Genomic DNA, 17,908 nt, shown 5'->3' with positions numbered 1-17,908 from the left:
ACCCCAGTCTTGTGTCTGGGTCCGTTCTCGTCTTCTGTCAAAGGTGGCCAAACAGTTCACTGCAAAGCTGGCTTTGAGATGGAAATTCTCTGGAGAACACTGGGGAAGATGTTCGGATGGTACATACTGTTGACCTAAAGCCCTGCTACCCTATGGCAGAAGAGCTGGATCGCAGGAAAAAGCAACGCCAGCAGGAACTCTTCTTGGAGGACTCTGATGAGTACTTCCCTGGTTTTGCTTAGTATGAACCTAGCCTACCAAAGCCTGCATCCTTTCCGTTTCTACAGGCATTGTTTTTTCATGGGGGGAGGAGTGTGGCAAAATCCTGGACGGAGCCTACACTGTGCGCTGCCACTTTAAGAGTGCACCGTCTGTCAGGATGAAGTAAATATGGCTCTCCTAAATGGGTGTGAGAGTTCTTGGTCAGCGTGGCAGTTTTCAATGTGTGCGCAACCAATTGCAGAAGCCTTGGTCATTTTCAGAGTGCTTGGATTATAAAAGTTTTGTGTTTGATCGCCTGTGTTATCGCTCTACTCCTGAAGTGTTTGGAACCTGTTGTGGCCGTTCAAACCTTGGATCTCTTGGATTACTAGCAACATTGTTGTGAAGCTTTGTCAAACAAACAAATGAAAATGGGAGTCCTGGAGTTGGCCTACAACAACTAAGGCCCTCGCCCCCTTCTCTTCTTCTCCTTCTCTTCTCCTTCCCTTCTCCATCTCCTGTTCTCTGACTTTGGAACATTTAAAGGCCTTGTTTTGTTTTGGCATACAAATTACACCCCCCCCCCCACCACGCACACACACCACTTACACACACACACATTCATTGCACCAACTCACTCTTCACTGAATGAATACAGATTATTGCAAATCCTCTAATGTTGATAACTGGGTTCTTTATTGTCTGTTACCTCTATGAAATTGCCTCGGAGTTGCTCTAATCATTAATATTGTATAAGATATAATTGGTTGGTTTACCCCGTGCTGTGACTTGTGTTTATATGGTGTGTCTTATCCATTCTCTCCACTTGCTATCTGGTAAACAGGCGACACTCTAGGCAGTATCTTCTGCTGATGTGTGGGGGTCTGGTAGCAGCACTCTCTCTATCCTACTCTTTTCACATCGGCAGTGTAAATACCTGCCTGGCGCCCCGAACAAAAATCTGTATCTTTATCCCTCTCTAACAACTATGCTACACACTGACTTATACTCAACCAAAGTGATACTCCCTATAGCAATGTGTTTTGGGGTATATATACAGTGCCTTCAGGAAGTATTCATACCCCACTTATTCCACACTCTGTTGTGTTACAGCCTGAATTCAAAATGGAGGACTTTTTTTCCCCTCTCACCCAGCTACACACAATACCCATAATGACAGAGTGAAAACACAGAAATATGAAACACAGAAATATGTAATATACATACGTATTCACCTTCCTGGGTAAGTCTCTAAGAGCTTTACACACCTGGATTGTACAATATTTGCACATTATTATTTTTTTAATTCTTCAAGCTTTGTCAATTTGGTTGTTTATCATTCCTAGGGAGCCATTTTCAAGTCTTGCCATAGATGTTCAAGCCAATATTAAGTCAAAACTGTAACTACGCCACTCAGAAACATTCAATGTTGTCTTGGTAAGAAACTGCAGTATATATTTGCCGTTGTATTTTAGGTTATTGTCCTGCTGAAAGGTGAATTTGTCTCCCAGTGTCTGTTGGAAAGCAGACAGCACCAGGTTTTCCTCTAGGATTTTGCCTGTGCAATTTCTTTTTAGCCTAAAAAAACTCCCTAGTCCTTGCCGATGACAAGCATTTCATAACATGATGCAGCCACCTTCCTCTCTGGCAACTGAGTTAGGAAGGACGCCCTTATCTTTGTAGTGACAAAGTGTAATTCAATGTCTACTTTTTTTTAATTATTACCAATAGGTGCCCTTCTTTACGAGGCATTGGAAATCCTCCCTGGGTTTTGTGGTTGAATCTGTGTTTGAAATTCAATGCTCGACAGAAGGACCTTACAGATAATTGTATGTGTTTTTTTTTTCACCTTTATTTAACCAGGTAGGCTAGTTGAGAAGAAGTTCTCATTTACAACTGCGACCTGGCCAAGATAAAGCAAAGAAGTGCGACACAAAAAACACAGAGTTACACATGGAATAAACAAACATACAGTCAATAATACAATAGAGAAAGTCTATATACAGTGTGTGCAAATGAGGTAGGATAAGGGGGGTGAGGCAATAAATAGGCCATAAGTGGCGAAATTATTACAGTAAATAAAATAAATAACAATATGGTGATGAGGTAGTTGGATGGGCTATTTACAGATTGGCTATGTACAGGTGCAGTGATCTGTGAGCTACTCTGACAGCTGGTGCTTAACGCTAGTGAGGGAGATATGAGTCTCCAGCTTCAGTGATTTTTGCAGTTCGTTCCAGTCATTGGCAGCAGAGAACTGGAAGGAAAGGCGGCCGAAGGAGGAATTGGCTTTGGGGGTGACCAGTGAATATACCTGTAGGGTACAGAGATGAGGTAGTCATTAAAAAATCATGTTAAACGCTATTATTGCACACAGAGTCCATGCAACTTATTATATTATTATCAGGAGCGGCAGGTAGCCTAGTGGTTAGAGCGTTAGATCGAATCCCCAAGCTGACAAGGTAAAAATCTGTTGTTCTGCCCCTGAACAAGGTAGTTAACCCACTGTTCCCTGGTAGAACGTCATTGTAAATAAGAATTTGTTCTTAACTGACTTGCCTAAATAAATTGTTAAATAAATAATATATATGTGTTCTTAAGCACATTTGTACTCATGATCTTATTTAGGTTTGCCATAACAAAGGGGTTAAATACTTTTTTACTTAATTTTTTATACATTTGTAAAAGAAAATCTATAAACATAATTCCACTTTGACAATATGGGGTGTAGGCCATGGACATTTTTTAATTCAGGATGTAACACAGCAAAATATGGAAAACGTCAAGGGCTGTTAATACTTTCTGAAGGCACTGTATGCTAATATCATAGTACAATGACTCCACCAAAATGCTACTAACAGTGCACAGTAGCAGTGTGTTGTTGAGTGTTATTCCAGGAAGTAATTGAGCTGTAATGAGCGTTGCATGATTAGTCCCTGTGGAGAGCCCCAGCCTTTCCTCTGTCCTATTAATGGGGTACGTAAACGAACAAGGACACTACCTCACCTAGTTAAAACTACGCTACATACTGCTGACTGAACTCTGGCTTGGCTAGGTCCTTCATCCACAAAGACCTACAGCATCACCCACTTACTTAGTTAACACTCGCCTTTCACAACGCCACGCTCACTTAGTTAAAACTACACACTGCTGTATGCTGGCTGAACTGAGGCTTGTCTAGCTCCTCCATCCACAACACACTGATGTGCGATTTTAGAAAAGCTGTGATAAGACTGAGGATAGTGGTCCTTTCACCTCCCTAGCCTCCTCAGGAAGATGAGAGTATTTGCATGCGGAGTTTCAGGGAAATGGTATTTGTTGTGTAAAGTAGGATTATACACACAGGGAAAAACACGCATACTGTAACGGCTGTCGTAGTCGTTCTCCTCCTCAGACGAGGAGGAGCATGGATCGGACCAAGATGCGGATTGGTAAGTATTCATATTTTAATGGGAAAACAACAAACACTACAAAATACAACAACCAACAAACAAACAAACGTGACTAACCTGAAACAGTCCTGTGTGGCCCAAACACTGACACAGGAACAAACACCCACAAAACACAGGTGAAACCCAGGCTGCCTAAGTATGATTCTCAATCAGGGACAACGATTGACAGCTGTCTCTGATTGAGAATCATACCAGGCCGAACACAAAATCCCAACATAGAAAATCAAACCTAGACCAACCCACCCAACTCACGCCCTGACCAACTAAAACAAATACAAAACAAAGGAAAACAGGTCAGGAACGTGACACATACACTCTTTGAAAAAAAGGTGCTGTCTAGAACCTAAAACAGTTCTTTGGCTGTCCCCATAGGAGAACCCTTTGAAGAACCCTTTTGGTTCCAGGTAGAACCCTTTTGGGTTCCATGTAAAACCCTTTCCACAGAGGGTTCTACGAGGAACACAAAATAATTATACCTGGAACCAAAAAGGGTTCTCCTATGGGGACAGCCAAAGAATCATTTTGGAAAAGGACACACAAGAATACACATGGGATATTTGCAAACGCCTTTAAACCATATAAAGCCATCGTATTGCAAAGCCAATTTCATTACAGGAGTGTAGGCTATAGATTGTGTGCTTCATATTCAGAAACTCATGATATTGTATTACATTTTTGGGGTACCTGGGATTGAATTTGGCTTTCTCCCGAATACCTCCTCCAGCAGAGTTTTATCTCCTGACCTATGTTCAAATACAGGTGTATTTGGTTATTTGTATTTGAGATACTTATTTTTTGTGTATTTGAGTACTTTCAAGTAATGTGGCCCGGATTGTTTTATAATTTCCTATAAATATCATACTATTTGAAACTATATTCAAAAACGTATTTCCAAATACATTATTTCAAATATCAAAAAGACCTGGGTTGAAAAACATGCAGTATTGAAATATTTGTATTTGAAAATATGGGTATATATCCAATACTGTCCAAGTGTATTTACAAATATATTCCTATAATCAACTACTTGTATTCACACCCCCACCCCCAAAAAATACAATAATAATAATACTTACTTCCAAATGTCTTTTGAAAGTAATTTTAATACCCTAAATAGTATTTGAACCCAGGACTCTTAAGTCACTTAACATCCTGAATGCCTTATAAGGTTTACTTTAGTGTAGAAAAAGTGGGGTCAGACAGACATCGTCATTGCATCAATAATAAATTCAACACTCAAACTTTTTTCATTATGTAGTCCATATTTTTTATGGATGTGGTCAAGAAACTTCACCTTTTGCTACTATTTCTGTCAAGTCTACGCATACAATTTAATGCATACGTTGGATTTATCCACACAGCACACAGAATGCACTGCAACTGCCTCTGCAATACAATGCTGCAAGGCAAACACAGCTTTCCATTGGAAATTAATGTACAGTTGAAGTCGGAAGTTTACATACACCTTAGCCAAATACATTTAAACTCAGTTTTTCACAATTCCTGACATTTAATCCTAGTAAAAATTCCCTGTCTTAGGTCAGTTAGGATCACCACTTTATTTTAAGAATGTGAAATGTCAGAATAATAATAGAGAGAATGATTAATTTCAGCTTTTATTTCTTTCATCACATTCCCAGTGGGTCAGAAGTTTACATACACTCAATTAGTATTTGATAGCATTGCCTTTAAATTGTTTGACTTGGGTCAAATGTTTCAGGTAGCCTTCCACAAGCTTCCCACAATAAGTTCGGTGAATTTTGGCCCATTCCTTCTGACAGAGCTGGTGTAACTGAGTCAGGTTTGTAGGCTTCCTTGCTAGCACACACTTTTTCAGTTCTGCCCACAAATGTTCTATAGGATTGAGGTCAGGGCTTTGTGATGGCCACTCCAATACCTTGACTTTGTTGTCCTTAAGCTATTTTGCCACAACTTTGGAAGTATGCTTGGGGTCGTTGTCCATTTGGAAGACCCATTTGCGACCAAGCTTTAGCTTCCTGGCTGATGTCTTGAGATGTTGCTTCAATATATCCACATCATACTCTTTCCTCATGATGCTATCTATTTTGTGAAGTGCACCAGTCCCTCCTGCAGCAAAGCACCCCCACAACATGATGCTGCCACCCCCGGGCTTCAGGGTTGGGATGGTGTTCTTCGGCTTGCAAGCCTCCCCCTTTTTCCTCCAAACATAACGATGGTCATTATGACCAAACAGTTCTATTTTTGTTTCATCAGACCAGAGGACATTTCTCCAAAAAGTACAATCTTTGTCCTCATGTGCTGTTGCAAACCGTAGTCTGGCTTTTTTATGGCGGTTTTGGAGCAGTGGCTTCTTCCTTGCTGAGCGGCCTTTCAGGTTATGTCGATATAGGACTCGTTTTACTGTGGGTATAGATACTTTTGTACCTGTTTCCTCCAGCATCTTCACAAGGTCCTTTGCTGTTGTTCTGGGATTGATTTGCACTTTTCGCACCAAAGGACATTCATCTCTAGGAGACAGAACGTGTCTTTTTCCTGAGCGATATGATGGCTGCGTGGTCCCATGGTGTTTATACTTTTGTACTACTGTTTGTACAGATGACCGTGGTACCTTCAGGCATTTGAAAATTGCTCCCAAGGATGAACCAGACTTGTAGAGGTCTGCAATTTCTTTTCTGAGGTCTTGGCTGATTTCTTTTGATTTTCCCATGATGTCAAGCAAAGAGGCACTGAGTTTGAAGTTAGGCCTTGAAATACATCCACAGGTACACCTCCAATTGACTCAAATTATGTCAATTAGCCTATCAGAAGTTTCTAAAGCCATGACATAATTTTCTGGAATTTTCCAAGCTGTTTAAAGGCACAGTCAAATTAGTGTATGTAAACTTTTGACCCACTGGAATTGGGATACAGTGAATTATAAGTGAATAATCTGTCTGTAAACAATTGTTGGAAAAATTACTTGTGTCATGCACAAAGTAGATGTCCTAACCGACTTTCCAAAAGTATAGTTTGTTAACAAGAMATTTGTGGAGTGGTTGAAAAACAAGTTTTAATGACTCCAACCTAAGTGTGTGTAAACGTCCAACTTCAACTGTACTTCTGGTGTACCAAAATGCAATGATGCTGTCGGTCTGATCGAGGTGTTAGAGACAGACAGGATGAAATAGAAAAAAATTAAGGGAGGTATATAGCAAGGAAGTCCTGTTAAGAGAGGGGACGGTGTCTAGCTACTGTCACATGAAGTTGTATAGAGAAAGATCTTTCTCATTATGAAGAAGTCTTCTGAGGAGAGTGTTTTCCACAGCCAAGTAGGGACAAGCTCTTTGTAAAGTCTGCAGGGATTAATCCCCACCAAGCAGGAGCAGGAGGGATTTACCAGGCTAAGAGCAAATGCTCCTCTTATTCAATGTCACCAGGTTCAGCACTAGCCTGAGTCCCAGAACTGTTTGCTCTGTCTTGCCAACGCCACATGACAATGGCATCAAATGAGTTGGCAAGACAGCACAAACACAACTGGGACTCAGGCTATAGTTGCCTACCCTATGTGAATCTGACTTGAATTTGCTTTGGACCACCTAACCACCGTGTTTATTCCCCCAAATGTTGTTCCTATTGGTCAAGGTCTTAGTGAGGATGAGCAATCAGAAAGAGAGGCAGAGAATTGGTGCACTGTCATGTCATCCGCGGATCTGCTTATCCTCCTAGAGCTGCTGCTGTGTGGGAGATGTAGAGGGCAGCTTTGTGAAGAAATCCGGTAGTCTCCTCTCTCCACACACCTCTCTCTCTCTCTCTCTCTCTCTGCTCTTTCTCTTTCCATCTTCCTCCCGCTCTCTCTGCCTTTCTCGACTCTACAGTATAAGCACATCTCACTTGAACATGTGCAACTTTATAATTTGTTATTCAATTAAATTCCTGATTAAAATGTTCTCCTCCACATGAGAGTTGAACCATTTCATTATGAAGTTGTTGCTGGTCTTTTAATTTGGTCTCTGAAATTGAAATCAATATCACTACCCCTCTTCACCAAACCCAAAGCCACTCAATCTTACTAACTACATCATATTGGCATAAACTTATTGCACAAGTATTGATGGCCACTGCCTTTGTCCGACGTGTGCTACGGCTGCACCTGGGGATGTGAGTTGAGACGGTGTAAGAACAGTCTCTCTCTCTAGCCCAGAGACATAAGCTGTGTTCGAATACCCATACTAACATACTGTATACTACATACTTAATGAGTATATACTGCATACTATATACTATTAGTTCATTTTAGTATACTATAAACAAACAGTATGCTTTCAGTTGAGCGTACTAGCTCTTCACATGTCTACCGGAAGTTGATGCTGTTGCTATGCAACCTCTTGGTAGCTAGTTAGTTAGCATAACAAATTACTAGTTTGACATTTTACGACTTCGGCTGTGTTCTTTAAATTCAATCTGGAGTGCGAGAGTGCGCTTGTAAATTCAGAGCGTTGTCAGATTGTCCGTTTGTAAATTCAGAGCGTTTTGCTCTTGGAGCGTACACTGGAAGCTCGGGCCGAGGAGTAGGGTTGATTTGAGCGTTCTGACCTTACAACGGTAGTCAAGCACCTAAGCTAACGTTGGCTAGCTTGCTAGCTACTTCCAGATACAAATGGTTTCCACTCTGGCCATTTTACTCGCCCTCGCAGAGCTGGTTAGGCTGTTCTCATGTTATCCAGAGCGTTGGTGACTGTAACTGTGCTGCTTGCAACAATTTAATTACGCTTTTTTGCCGACGTTTACTGACACCGGCCATATTCAACGGGTGGTGAGCTCACGTAAATTCATTATTCTGCTCTCTGGTACACTTAGACGAGTCCTCTGAAATCTGAAATCGGAGTAGATAGCCAGAGCGAATTTACAAAAGCACCCGAATGTCCATTGAGAATGCACAATGTCTATACCATTTAGCTAAGCTGAGAATAACGGGAATAGTCAAGTCAATAAATGTTGGGTGGGTAGTTAGTTAGTTAGCCTATAGTTATTATACTGGCAAGTTTGATGTATAAGTAGCCAACTAATGTTAGGTAGCTAGCTAACGACATACCGGTACATACTGCTGTAATGATACGCTGTGTGGTTCGTAAGGACAGCGTAGCTAACAAATTGTCAGGCACTATAAGGTGTAAGGTAACTTATTTTAAAAGTCATTACTTTATTACATTGCTCAACATTCTTAACATTTGTCATAATTAGTTAAAGTAATGAATTTGTATCCGCTCTCGTTGTACTTCAACTGCATATTTTCCGCCATTTTCTTCAAATCTGGAAACGATGTGAAGCCACGCCCATTTCCTGAAGAATTGCATTATGGACCCTAAAGTACGGAAATAGTGTCCTCTACGTGTATACTTCATATTTTGTCGAATTTTGTACGACATCGGGGAACTTTTGGCATACTATATCCATACTATGACCAATAAGCATACTATAATACTCAATTGACATCACAAATAGTATGGTTACTGCGGTTAGTATGAGTATTCGAACACAGCTCTAGATTTTTTTTTTTATGTGTATCACTTCGCTTTGACAACACTGACCTTGTCATTCATGCCATTAAAGCATTTTGAATTTGATTTCCCTGAGCCTCTAGCTAATGGAGACTCTTTCTCTCTCTCTAGCTTCTGTCTAATTACTTCAATCAGGCTGTTTAATCGAGGTGATTTGTCAGGGCTGGGCTGGCGGGACAGGAACAGGGAGCCAGTCTGTCTGATATACTGTATGCCCCAGTCAGTCACGGGGACTGTATGTTGAGGGCAATGGGGCTGGCAAAATTGGCCCTCAACTCATCTAGCGTATCTATCGCTGCTGACTCTCTGTTCTCTACTGTATGGACACACACACACTCGCACACACACACACAATCCACACTCAGTTTAACATTAATTTAAACAGGTGTGTGTGTGTGTGTGTGTGTGTGTGTGTGTGTGTGTGTGTGTGTGTGTGTGTGTGTGTGTGTGTGTGTCGTGCGGTGTAAACAGGCCTTCAAGGCAGATACTTCAGGCACAACAGCACTAATTAACAGACAGAATCAGAGATGTGAAGTTTGGCTGCTAGTCCACTAATAGCCCCTGAAAAAAAACTCAATACATCACCATTTATGCACATTGATTTTGAGTTTAGAATAGATTTTTACCACTCTAATGCAACTCAAAAAGCAATCTTGCATCTGAGAGACCCAGAAAGGACAGATTTTGTTGTGTTACGGAACTGAATAAGGAATAATTCCCAGTAGCTATTTGTCTGTGAATAGGCTCTAGTTTACCATGAATACATTTAGATCGCCCTTTTTTAGAAAAGAGGTGTACCCCTGCACATTGACTTGGCACCGGTACTCCTTGTATATAGCCTCGTTATTGTTATTTTATTTTGTTACCATTTCCCCCCCAAAAATCGTATTTTCCTGTTTCTTTATTTATTTTTGACTCTGCATTGTTGGGAAAGGGCTCGACAGCATTTCACAGTAAAGTCTACACCTGTTGTATTCGGCGCATGTGACAAATAACATTTTGATTGATCTTTGTGTAACCGGTGTGAAATGGCTGGATAGTTTGCGGTGCGCGCTAGTGGCATTTCAATCAGTGACAACACTCTCTCTGAGACCTTGAAGTAGTTGTTTCTCTTGCTCTGCAAGAGTTGCGGTTTTTGTGGAGCGATAGGTAACGATGATTCAAAGTCGACTGTTGTTGATCTGTGTAGGGGGTTCCTGTTTCGATCCCAGGTTGGGGCGAGGAGAGGGACAGAAGGAATACTGTTACATTTCTGTCTGAAATGAAGAGAGAAAAAAGATAATCAAAATGCATAACCTCTGCAGAGAGGCCTGGAATCTCAAACAAACATCTTCTGGTCAGTAGATCCACAGGTATATTCTAGCCCCACAGCACATCAACCTCAACCCCGGTGTTGTTGTAAAACCACAGCTGTTACACGCACCGTTAAGCGTACGCCCACTGCCCATGGTTAGCCAATCCCCTCAGACCATCCCGCAGGGTAGACCAAACGGGGAGAATGGAGGTGTCTGACTTTAGGCTTGGCTGCGCCACAAAACCATGTGAGAGGAGTCCAGAGAGGGAGGAGACTGTCGTTTATCTTCTACACAGGGACACTTGAAGTCAATCTTAAATGAATCATTGTATAAGTAACAGCAAGCTTGAGAGGTCACAGTCAAACTTAGATGCATAAAGTACCAGTCTGAAGTGAGCTCCACCAGGGCAGTCCCGTTAGTTCTCTTATATACTGCTTACACAGACAAGTTATATTTGCATGATTTAGCTTATTCGTCATTAATTCATCATTAAAGTTTGGTTCATGCATGTGACCGACCAATACCTCACAAGGCTTCTTCTCTCCAAGCTGAGACCTTGAAACGGAGATATCCTTTCATTCTCAAAACAAGGTTCTGTGCGTACTGCCAAATTGCAGATACTGATGGTGAGGATTCGTTCAATCAGAAATTGGTTATTAGAAAAGCACAAACATAACATTTTCCATCACAAAACGGTGGAGGAGGAGGAGCCAGGAGGGTGAGGAAGAGGAGACAAGGGGAGGAATAGGAGAAGAGAGGAGGAGGAGGCAGACATTACAGTACACTATAACTATCTGTTCCACAGAGCTCTTATAGCTTCGGGTTGTGAGTCTGACACCTTATTTATGTCTTTACACGAGCTGTCAGTAAACGGAGCGAGTGTCAAGCGTTAATATACCTCAGCCTGCTATCATCAGGACAGTGAAGTGTGAAGGAAGGAGAGCGCCTAAAGCCAAGCATTTTGTTTTGGTGTGTGAGAGCATTAGTGCACAATACGAGCCTATTCTATTTGAAGGCTTTTCACCTCTTTTTATAGCACTGTCAAGGCATGGTAGGGTAGAACACACTGTAGAACCCACACCCAGACATAGTATATATGTCTAGTGACTACAGTGATGCACACAAACACAGTAAAGTAACATTACGTATGGTGATGGGGCCTCATGCATGGAAAGATATAAATATAAAGTGAGTTGAGTTCTTTGCCACTCTGCTGTGTTTGTGATGTGGCTGACAAGCCCTGCTAGGCTGAGAAATTACTAGAGATTGCTGTAGAGCAGGGAATGACTGGTGTGGTGTCTCACACACACACACACACACACACACACACACACACACACACACACACACACACACACACACACACACACACACACACAGATTACAGTAGAGCAGGGAGTGACTTGTGGTGGTGTCACACTGGGCTGTCTCTGTTCTGTACTGTCAGACCTCCTAGACCACTACCTTAATCTCCTGTCCCTAGCCGCGGTACTGATAGCGCTGGGCAATTCTGGGATAAATGGACACAGCACCTACACAGCTTTCTGGTCTGGTTCAGACTACTGCTATTATTTTCACTATTTACTGGGATTGGTGCCGTGACTGACTGGCAATGAACAAAGAGAGTCTCTTTTACTGAGTGGGAATGTGTTTCAGCACCAACCACCAGTGGACAGCTCCCGCAGTGTGTTCAGTTCAGCAGCTTTTGAATGTGTTTCAGCACCGACCACCAGTGGACAGCTCCCGCAGTGTGTTCAGTTCAGGAGCTTTTGCTACACCTACAGAGAAAGATAGTGCCATTGAAACAACTGATAGAGAGAGCATGTTGTAAAATGCTAAGTAGCAGATTGACAAATACTAAAATACAAGATATTGAACAAAAGGAATCATACAGACGGTCGTCCTTCATTCCTTCCACAGCTCTCTCTGCATTTGACCTTGAGTTGTGTTCTAAATAGCTCCTCTGTGATGCTCGCTGAACAGTTTTCCTTCTCAGAGACTGTGTGCTCTGTGTTCTTCTGGCAGTCCTCCAATAGAACTAACTGGCAGGGAGTCATGACTCCCATCCAGAACTGTACAATCTGTGTGTGGACATTGGAGCGGTTGTCAGTGGTAATGTCTGAACGGGTTTGTTACTTGTTTTCCACCCACATACAAATACAGTATATCTAGCACTGCATTAGTTAACTTGGCCACAAAACATACATTCAATAGGCAATTATCCCACTCAGGTTCTTCTAACATAAAGTATACGTATATACCACAGAGATCCTATTAAATTACTAATATGTCAATCTGAGTTTCACCACAGCAAACCTATTAAATTACAAATATGTCAATCTGAGTTTCACCACAGAGATCCTATTAAATTACTAATATGTCAATCTATGAGTTTTACCACAGTGATCCTATTAAATTACTAATATGTCAATCTGAGTTTCACCACAGAGATCCTATTAAATGACTAATATGTCAATCTATGAGTTTCACCACAGAGATCCTATTAAATTACTAATATGTCAATCTGAGTTTCACCACCGAGATCCTATTAAATTACTATGAGTTTCACCCCCACATGATGGTGACCCACAGGATTCTAGCCAATGCTGAAAACGTTGAGAAATTGGCTAACAGGATTGAGTGTATTGATGTGTTGTGTACCACTGGCGTTTCTAGTGAGATCCACCCCTATTTCTGCTGTCAGAATAAAACATGGCATGTAGAAAGGGGCATCAAGGAATGACTCTGGGGAATTGGTGATCTAGCAAAGTGAATCATCTGACACATGCGCACGCAACACGCACGCATGCCCACACACCGCGAATCATCTCTCTCTCACATGTGTGTACACACACAAACACAGGGGCCGGAAGGAAGGACTAGGGAGATTTTAAGTTGAGCTGGCACAGCAAATCACCTGCATTTCCTTTCCCAAGTTGTGTCGTGTATCAATTAAGCCATACTAAGGGAAACACATTCCACTACATATGGTTTTTGGCCAGCCATCTTATCCCCTTCTGGTCAAGCTGTACATTTATGCCCCCCGTTTGGAGATGACGTGGCGTTACACACGCACCAGCGCCCGTTGTGACAGATGGCGATAAGCCTTGCTGCTCTCTCTGATAGGACGGGAAACGTGTGATATTGAAAATGACTAGCCGTGTGTGTGTGTGTGTGTGTGTGTGATGCTGTTGCTGTCTGTGCCTGGCTATATTCTCCATCTCCTGTCTATACCATGTCTTAGTCACTAAGACTTAGTGGTTCCCATATTTTGCCTTCGCCATGACAGTTAGCCATCACTCCACCTCACTGCCTTGCAAATATATATTTGAGTCCTGCCCTGTCTGCTCTGCTCCACCGAGTAAATCAACTGTGTGGTGTGGGTGATGTGCTGTGTGTGTGGTGTGTGTGTGTGTGTGTGTGGTGTGTGTGTGTGTGTGTGTGTGTGTGTGTGTGTGTGTGTGTGTGTGTGTGTGTGTGTGTGTGTGTGTGTGTGTGTGTGTGTGTGTGTGTGTGTGTGATATATCCTCATGGGTACCAGAAGTCCTCACAAGGATAGTAAAACAAGGTAAATTCTCGCTCGTGGGGGGCATTTCCCACATCCCCACGAGACAAAAGCTATTTTAAGCTTACAGGTTAGGTTTAGGGTTAGGGAAAATACGATGTTGAGTTGAAATCAATTTTAGGTCCCCTCAAGGATAGTTAAACATATTCTGTGTGCGTGCTTGCGTGTGTGCCTGCGACTGTGTGTCTCTGTGTGTGCCTTGAGTGTGTTGTTGGTCTACTCCCACTGAGTATGTGTTCTCTCCTGTAGGTACTCTGAGGAGGAGATCAGGCAGAAGGTCGGCACCTTCAGACAGATGCTGATGGAGAAAGAGGGGGTAATCACCAGAGAGGGAACACACACACGCCCACCGTAAGGTCACACTCTCCTCCGTATCGCTCTGTTCCTCTCTCTTTCTCTCTATATCTGTTTCTCTCTCTGTCTCTATTTCTGTCTCTCTCCCTCCTTTCAGGCTGTATCACAACAGCCATGATTGGAGTCCCATAGGGCGGCGCACAATTGAACCAGCGTCATCTGGGTTTGGCCGGTATAGGCCGTCATTTTAAATAATAATTGTTCTTAACTGACTTGCCTAAAATAAAGGTTAAAATATATATACAGTTGAAGTCGGAAGTTTACATACACTTAGGTTGGAGTCATTAAAACTCGTTCAACCACTCTACAAATTTCTTGTTAACAAACTATAGTTTTGGCAAGTCGGTTAGGACATCTACTTTGTGCATGACACAAGTAGTTTTTCCAACAATTGTTTACAGACAGATTATTTCACTTATAATTCACTGTTTCACAATTCCAGTGGGTCAGAAGTTTACATACACTAAGTTGACTGTGCCTTTTAACAGCTTGGAAAATTCCAGAAAATGATGTCATGGCTTTAGAAGCCTCTGGCTAATTGACATCATTTGAGTCAATTGGAGGTGTACCTGTGGATGTATTTCAAGCCTACCTTCAAACTCATGTCGCTCTTTGCTTGACATCATGGGAAAATCAAAAGAAATCAGCCAAGACCTCAGAAAAAAATGGTAGACCTCCACAAGTCTGGTTCATCCTTGAGAGCAATTTCCAAACGCCTGAAGGTACCACGTTCATCTGTACAAACAATAATACAAAAGTACAAACACCATGGGACCAGGCAGCCGTCATACCGCTCAGGAAGGAGACGCGTTCTGTCTCCTAGAGATGAACGTACTTTGGTGCGAAAAGGGCAAATAATCCCAGAACAACAGCAAAGGACCTGTGAAGATGCTGGAGGAAACAGGCAAAAGTATCTATACCCACAGTAAAACGAGTCCTATATCGACATAACCTGAAAGGCCGCTCAGCAAGGAAGAAGCCACTGCTCCAAAACCGCCATAAAAAAGCCAGACTACGGTTTGCAACAGCACATGAGGACAAAGATTGTACTTTTTGGAGAAATGTCCTCTGGTCTGATGAAACAAAAATAGAACTGTTTGGCCATAATGACCATCGTTATGTTTGGAGGAAAAAGGGGGAGGCTTGCAAGCCGAAGAACACCATTCCAACCGTGAAGCATGGGGGTGGCAGCATCATGTTGTGGGGGTGATTTGCTGCAGGAGGGACTGGTGCTCTTCACAAAATAGATGGCATCATGAGGAAAGAAAATTATGTGGATATATTGAAGCAACATCTCAAGACATAAGCTTCATCTTCAATGACCTTGCTGATGGAAGGAGGTTTTCACTCAAAATCTCACGATACATGGCCCCATTCATTCTTTCCTTTACACGGATCAGTCGTCCTGGTCCCTTTGCAGAAAAACAGCCCCAAAGCATGATGTTTCCACCCCCATGCTTCACAGTAGGTATGGTGTTCTTTGGATGCAACTCAGCATTCTTTGTCCTCCAGTTGAGTTGAGTTTTTACCAAAAAGTTATATTTTGGTTTCATCTGACCATATGACATTCTCCCAATCTTCTTCTGGATCATCCAAATGCTCTCTAGCAAACTTCAGACGGGCCTGGACATGTACTGGCTTAAGCAGGGGGACACGTCTGGCACTGCAGGATTTGAGTCCCTGGCGGCGTAGTGTGTTACTGATGGTAGGCTTTGTACTTTGGTCCCAGCTCTCTGCAGGTCATTCACTAGGTCCCCCCGTGTGGTTCTGGGATTTGCTCACCGTTCTTGTGATCATTTTGACCCCACGGGGTGAGATCTTGCGTGAGCCCCAGATCGAGGGAGATTATCAGTGGTCTTGTATGTCTTCCATTTCCTAATAATTGCTCCCACAATTGATTTCTTCAAACCAAGCTGCTTACCTATTGCAGATTCAGTTCCCAGCTGGTGCAGGTCTACAATTTTGTTTTCGGTGTCCTTTGACAGCTCTTTGGTCTTGGCCATAGTGGAGTTTGGAGTGTGACTGTTTGAGGTTGTGGACAGGTGTCTTTTATACTGATAACAAGTTCAAACAGGTGCCATTAATACAGGTAACGAGTGGAGGACAGAGGAGCCTCTTAAAGAAGAAGTTACAGGTCTGTGAGAGACAGAGAACAATCTTGCTTGTTTGTAGGTGACCAAATACTTATTTTCCACCATAATTTGCAAATAAATTCATAAAAAATCCTTCAATGTGATTTTCTGGATTTTTTTCCCTCATTTTGTCTGTCATAGTTGAAGTGTACCTATGATGAAAATTACAGGCCTCTCTCATCTTTTTAAGTGGGAGAACTTGCACAATTGGTGGCTGACTAAATACTTTTTTGCCCCACTGTACATACTGTATATAATATATATAATTCACACATGCTAACCCACTTCATATCGCTACGTGTATTTTCAGTTCAATTTTCCCTCTGCCCCTTCCCTATGCCCCATGCATCAATTGAAATAGAATATGAGCATAGCCAGAAGGTTATCACTGAGCACCCTTCCTATTTTATAGGCCTATCAGATCAGGTTCTCCAGTCCTGTCGTCCCATCTCAGAGCTAATGATGTGGAATGTTTCTGATGCCCCGTATCATCACAGAGGGCTGACTAATGCCTGTCTCTCTCTGGCATGCATTGTCACCTTGGCTGTGACCCGACGTTTGCCTATGCATCAATTCTGAGAGCGAGAGTGAGAGAGAGAGAGAGATGAATTTGGCCCTGTTCCTGAGGCATAGACATAATTCTCCCTTCTGCGGCATTCAGAGCTCAGGAAAGCCTTGGTGTGGAAAATTGAGACAGGAGGGTAGCAATTAGCAAAAGAGTTTGCTCCTTTGAGCCAAGTTTACTGACTCTCACTGTTTCTCACACACACAAGCGCACATTTTAGTCATTTAGCAGAAGCTCTTATCCGGAGCGACTTACAGTAGTGAGTGCGTACATTTTCATATTTGTTCGTACTGATCCCCTGTGGGAATCAAACCCACAACCCTGGCGTTGCAAGTGCCATGCTCTACCAACTGAGCCACACAGGACCGAAACACACACACACATTTTGAATTAGTGTCTTGGAGATTTTATAACTTCCTCCTGTGGTTTCCATGGGGATAAGGAGCAGCAGGTTGCAGTAGTAGCAGTTTGCTTGTCTGTTGTTTCATGCAGGACCATCAGAATGCTACTGCTCCCATAGGCAATAATGTCTGCTCTGCATTGACCAATCATGATCAGACCTCAGCAAAAAGCCTTCCTCATTAGTGATTCTGACCAGGAAGAACACGCACAGATTCTGCAGAACATGCAATAACCACCACCATGTGACAGTCTTTATCCCTACTGCCAAGTGTTCCTCGTATTTCAGTTCCACCATGCTCCTCCATTGATTTCAGCCTGAGCTCAGGGGATGGTAGGATACGAACATTTCTCTCTCTCTCTCTCTCTCTCTCTCTCTCTCTCTCTCTCTCTGCTTGTGTCTGTCTGTTTTGTATGTAATTTGCT

The 17,908-nt window shown here is 42.4% G+C and overlaps 1 protein-coding gene across 1 annotated transcript in view; it reads left to right on the top strand.

The window, feature by feature from the left end:
• The window catches only part of srrm3 (serine/arginine repetitive matrix 3), a 159,293-nt gene that overhangs the window by 106,346 nt on the left and 35,039 nt on the right, over window positions 1–17,908 (top strand). Inside the window, exon 3 of the mRNA XM_070449254.1 lies at window positions 14,282–14,383. Within this exon, the coding sequence (XP_070305355.1) occupies window positions 14,282–14,383 (102 nt within the window). The remainder of the gene's footprint in view (window positions 1–14,281; window positions 14,384–17,908) is intronic.

Source organism: Salvelinus sp. IW2-2015, linkage group LG20 (genome assembly GCF_002910315.2).
Source record: "Salvelinus sp. IW2-2015 linkage group LG20, ASM291031v2, whole genome shotgun sequence".
Classification (NCBI taxonomy): Eukaryota; Metazoa; Chordata; class Actinopteri; order Salmoniformes; family Salmonidae; genus Salvelinus; species Salvelinus sp. IW2-2015.
The sequence above is the reverse complement of the archived record's forward strand: the minus strand, read 5'-3'. Positions and strand labels throughout refer to the sequence as shown.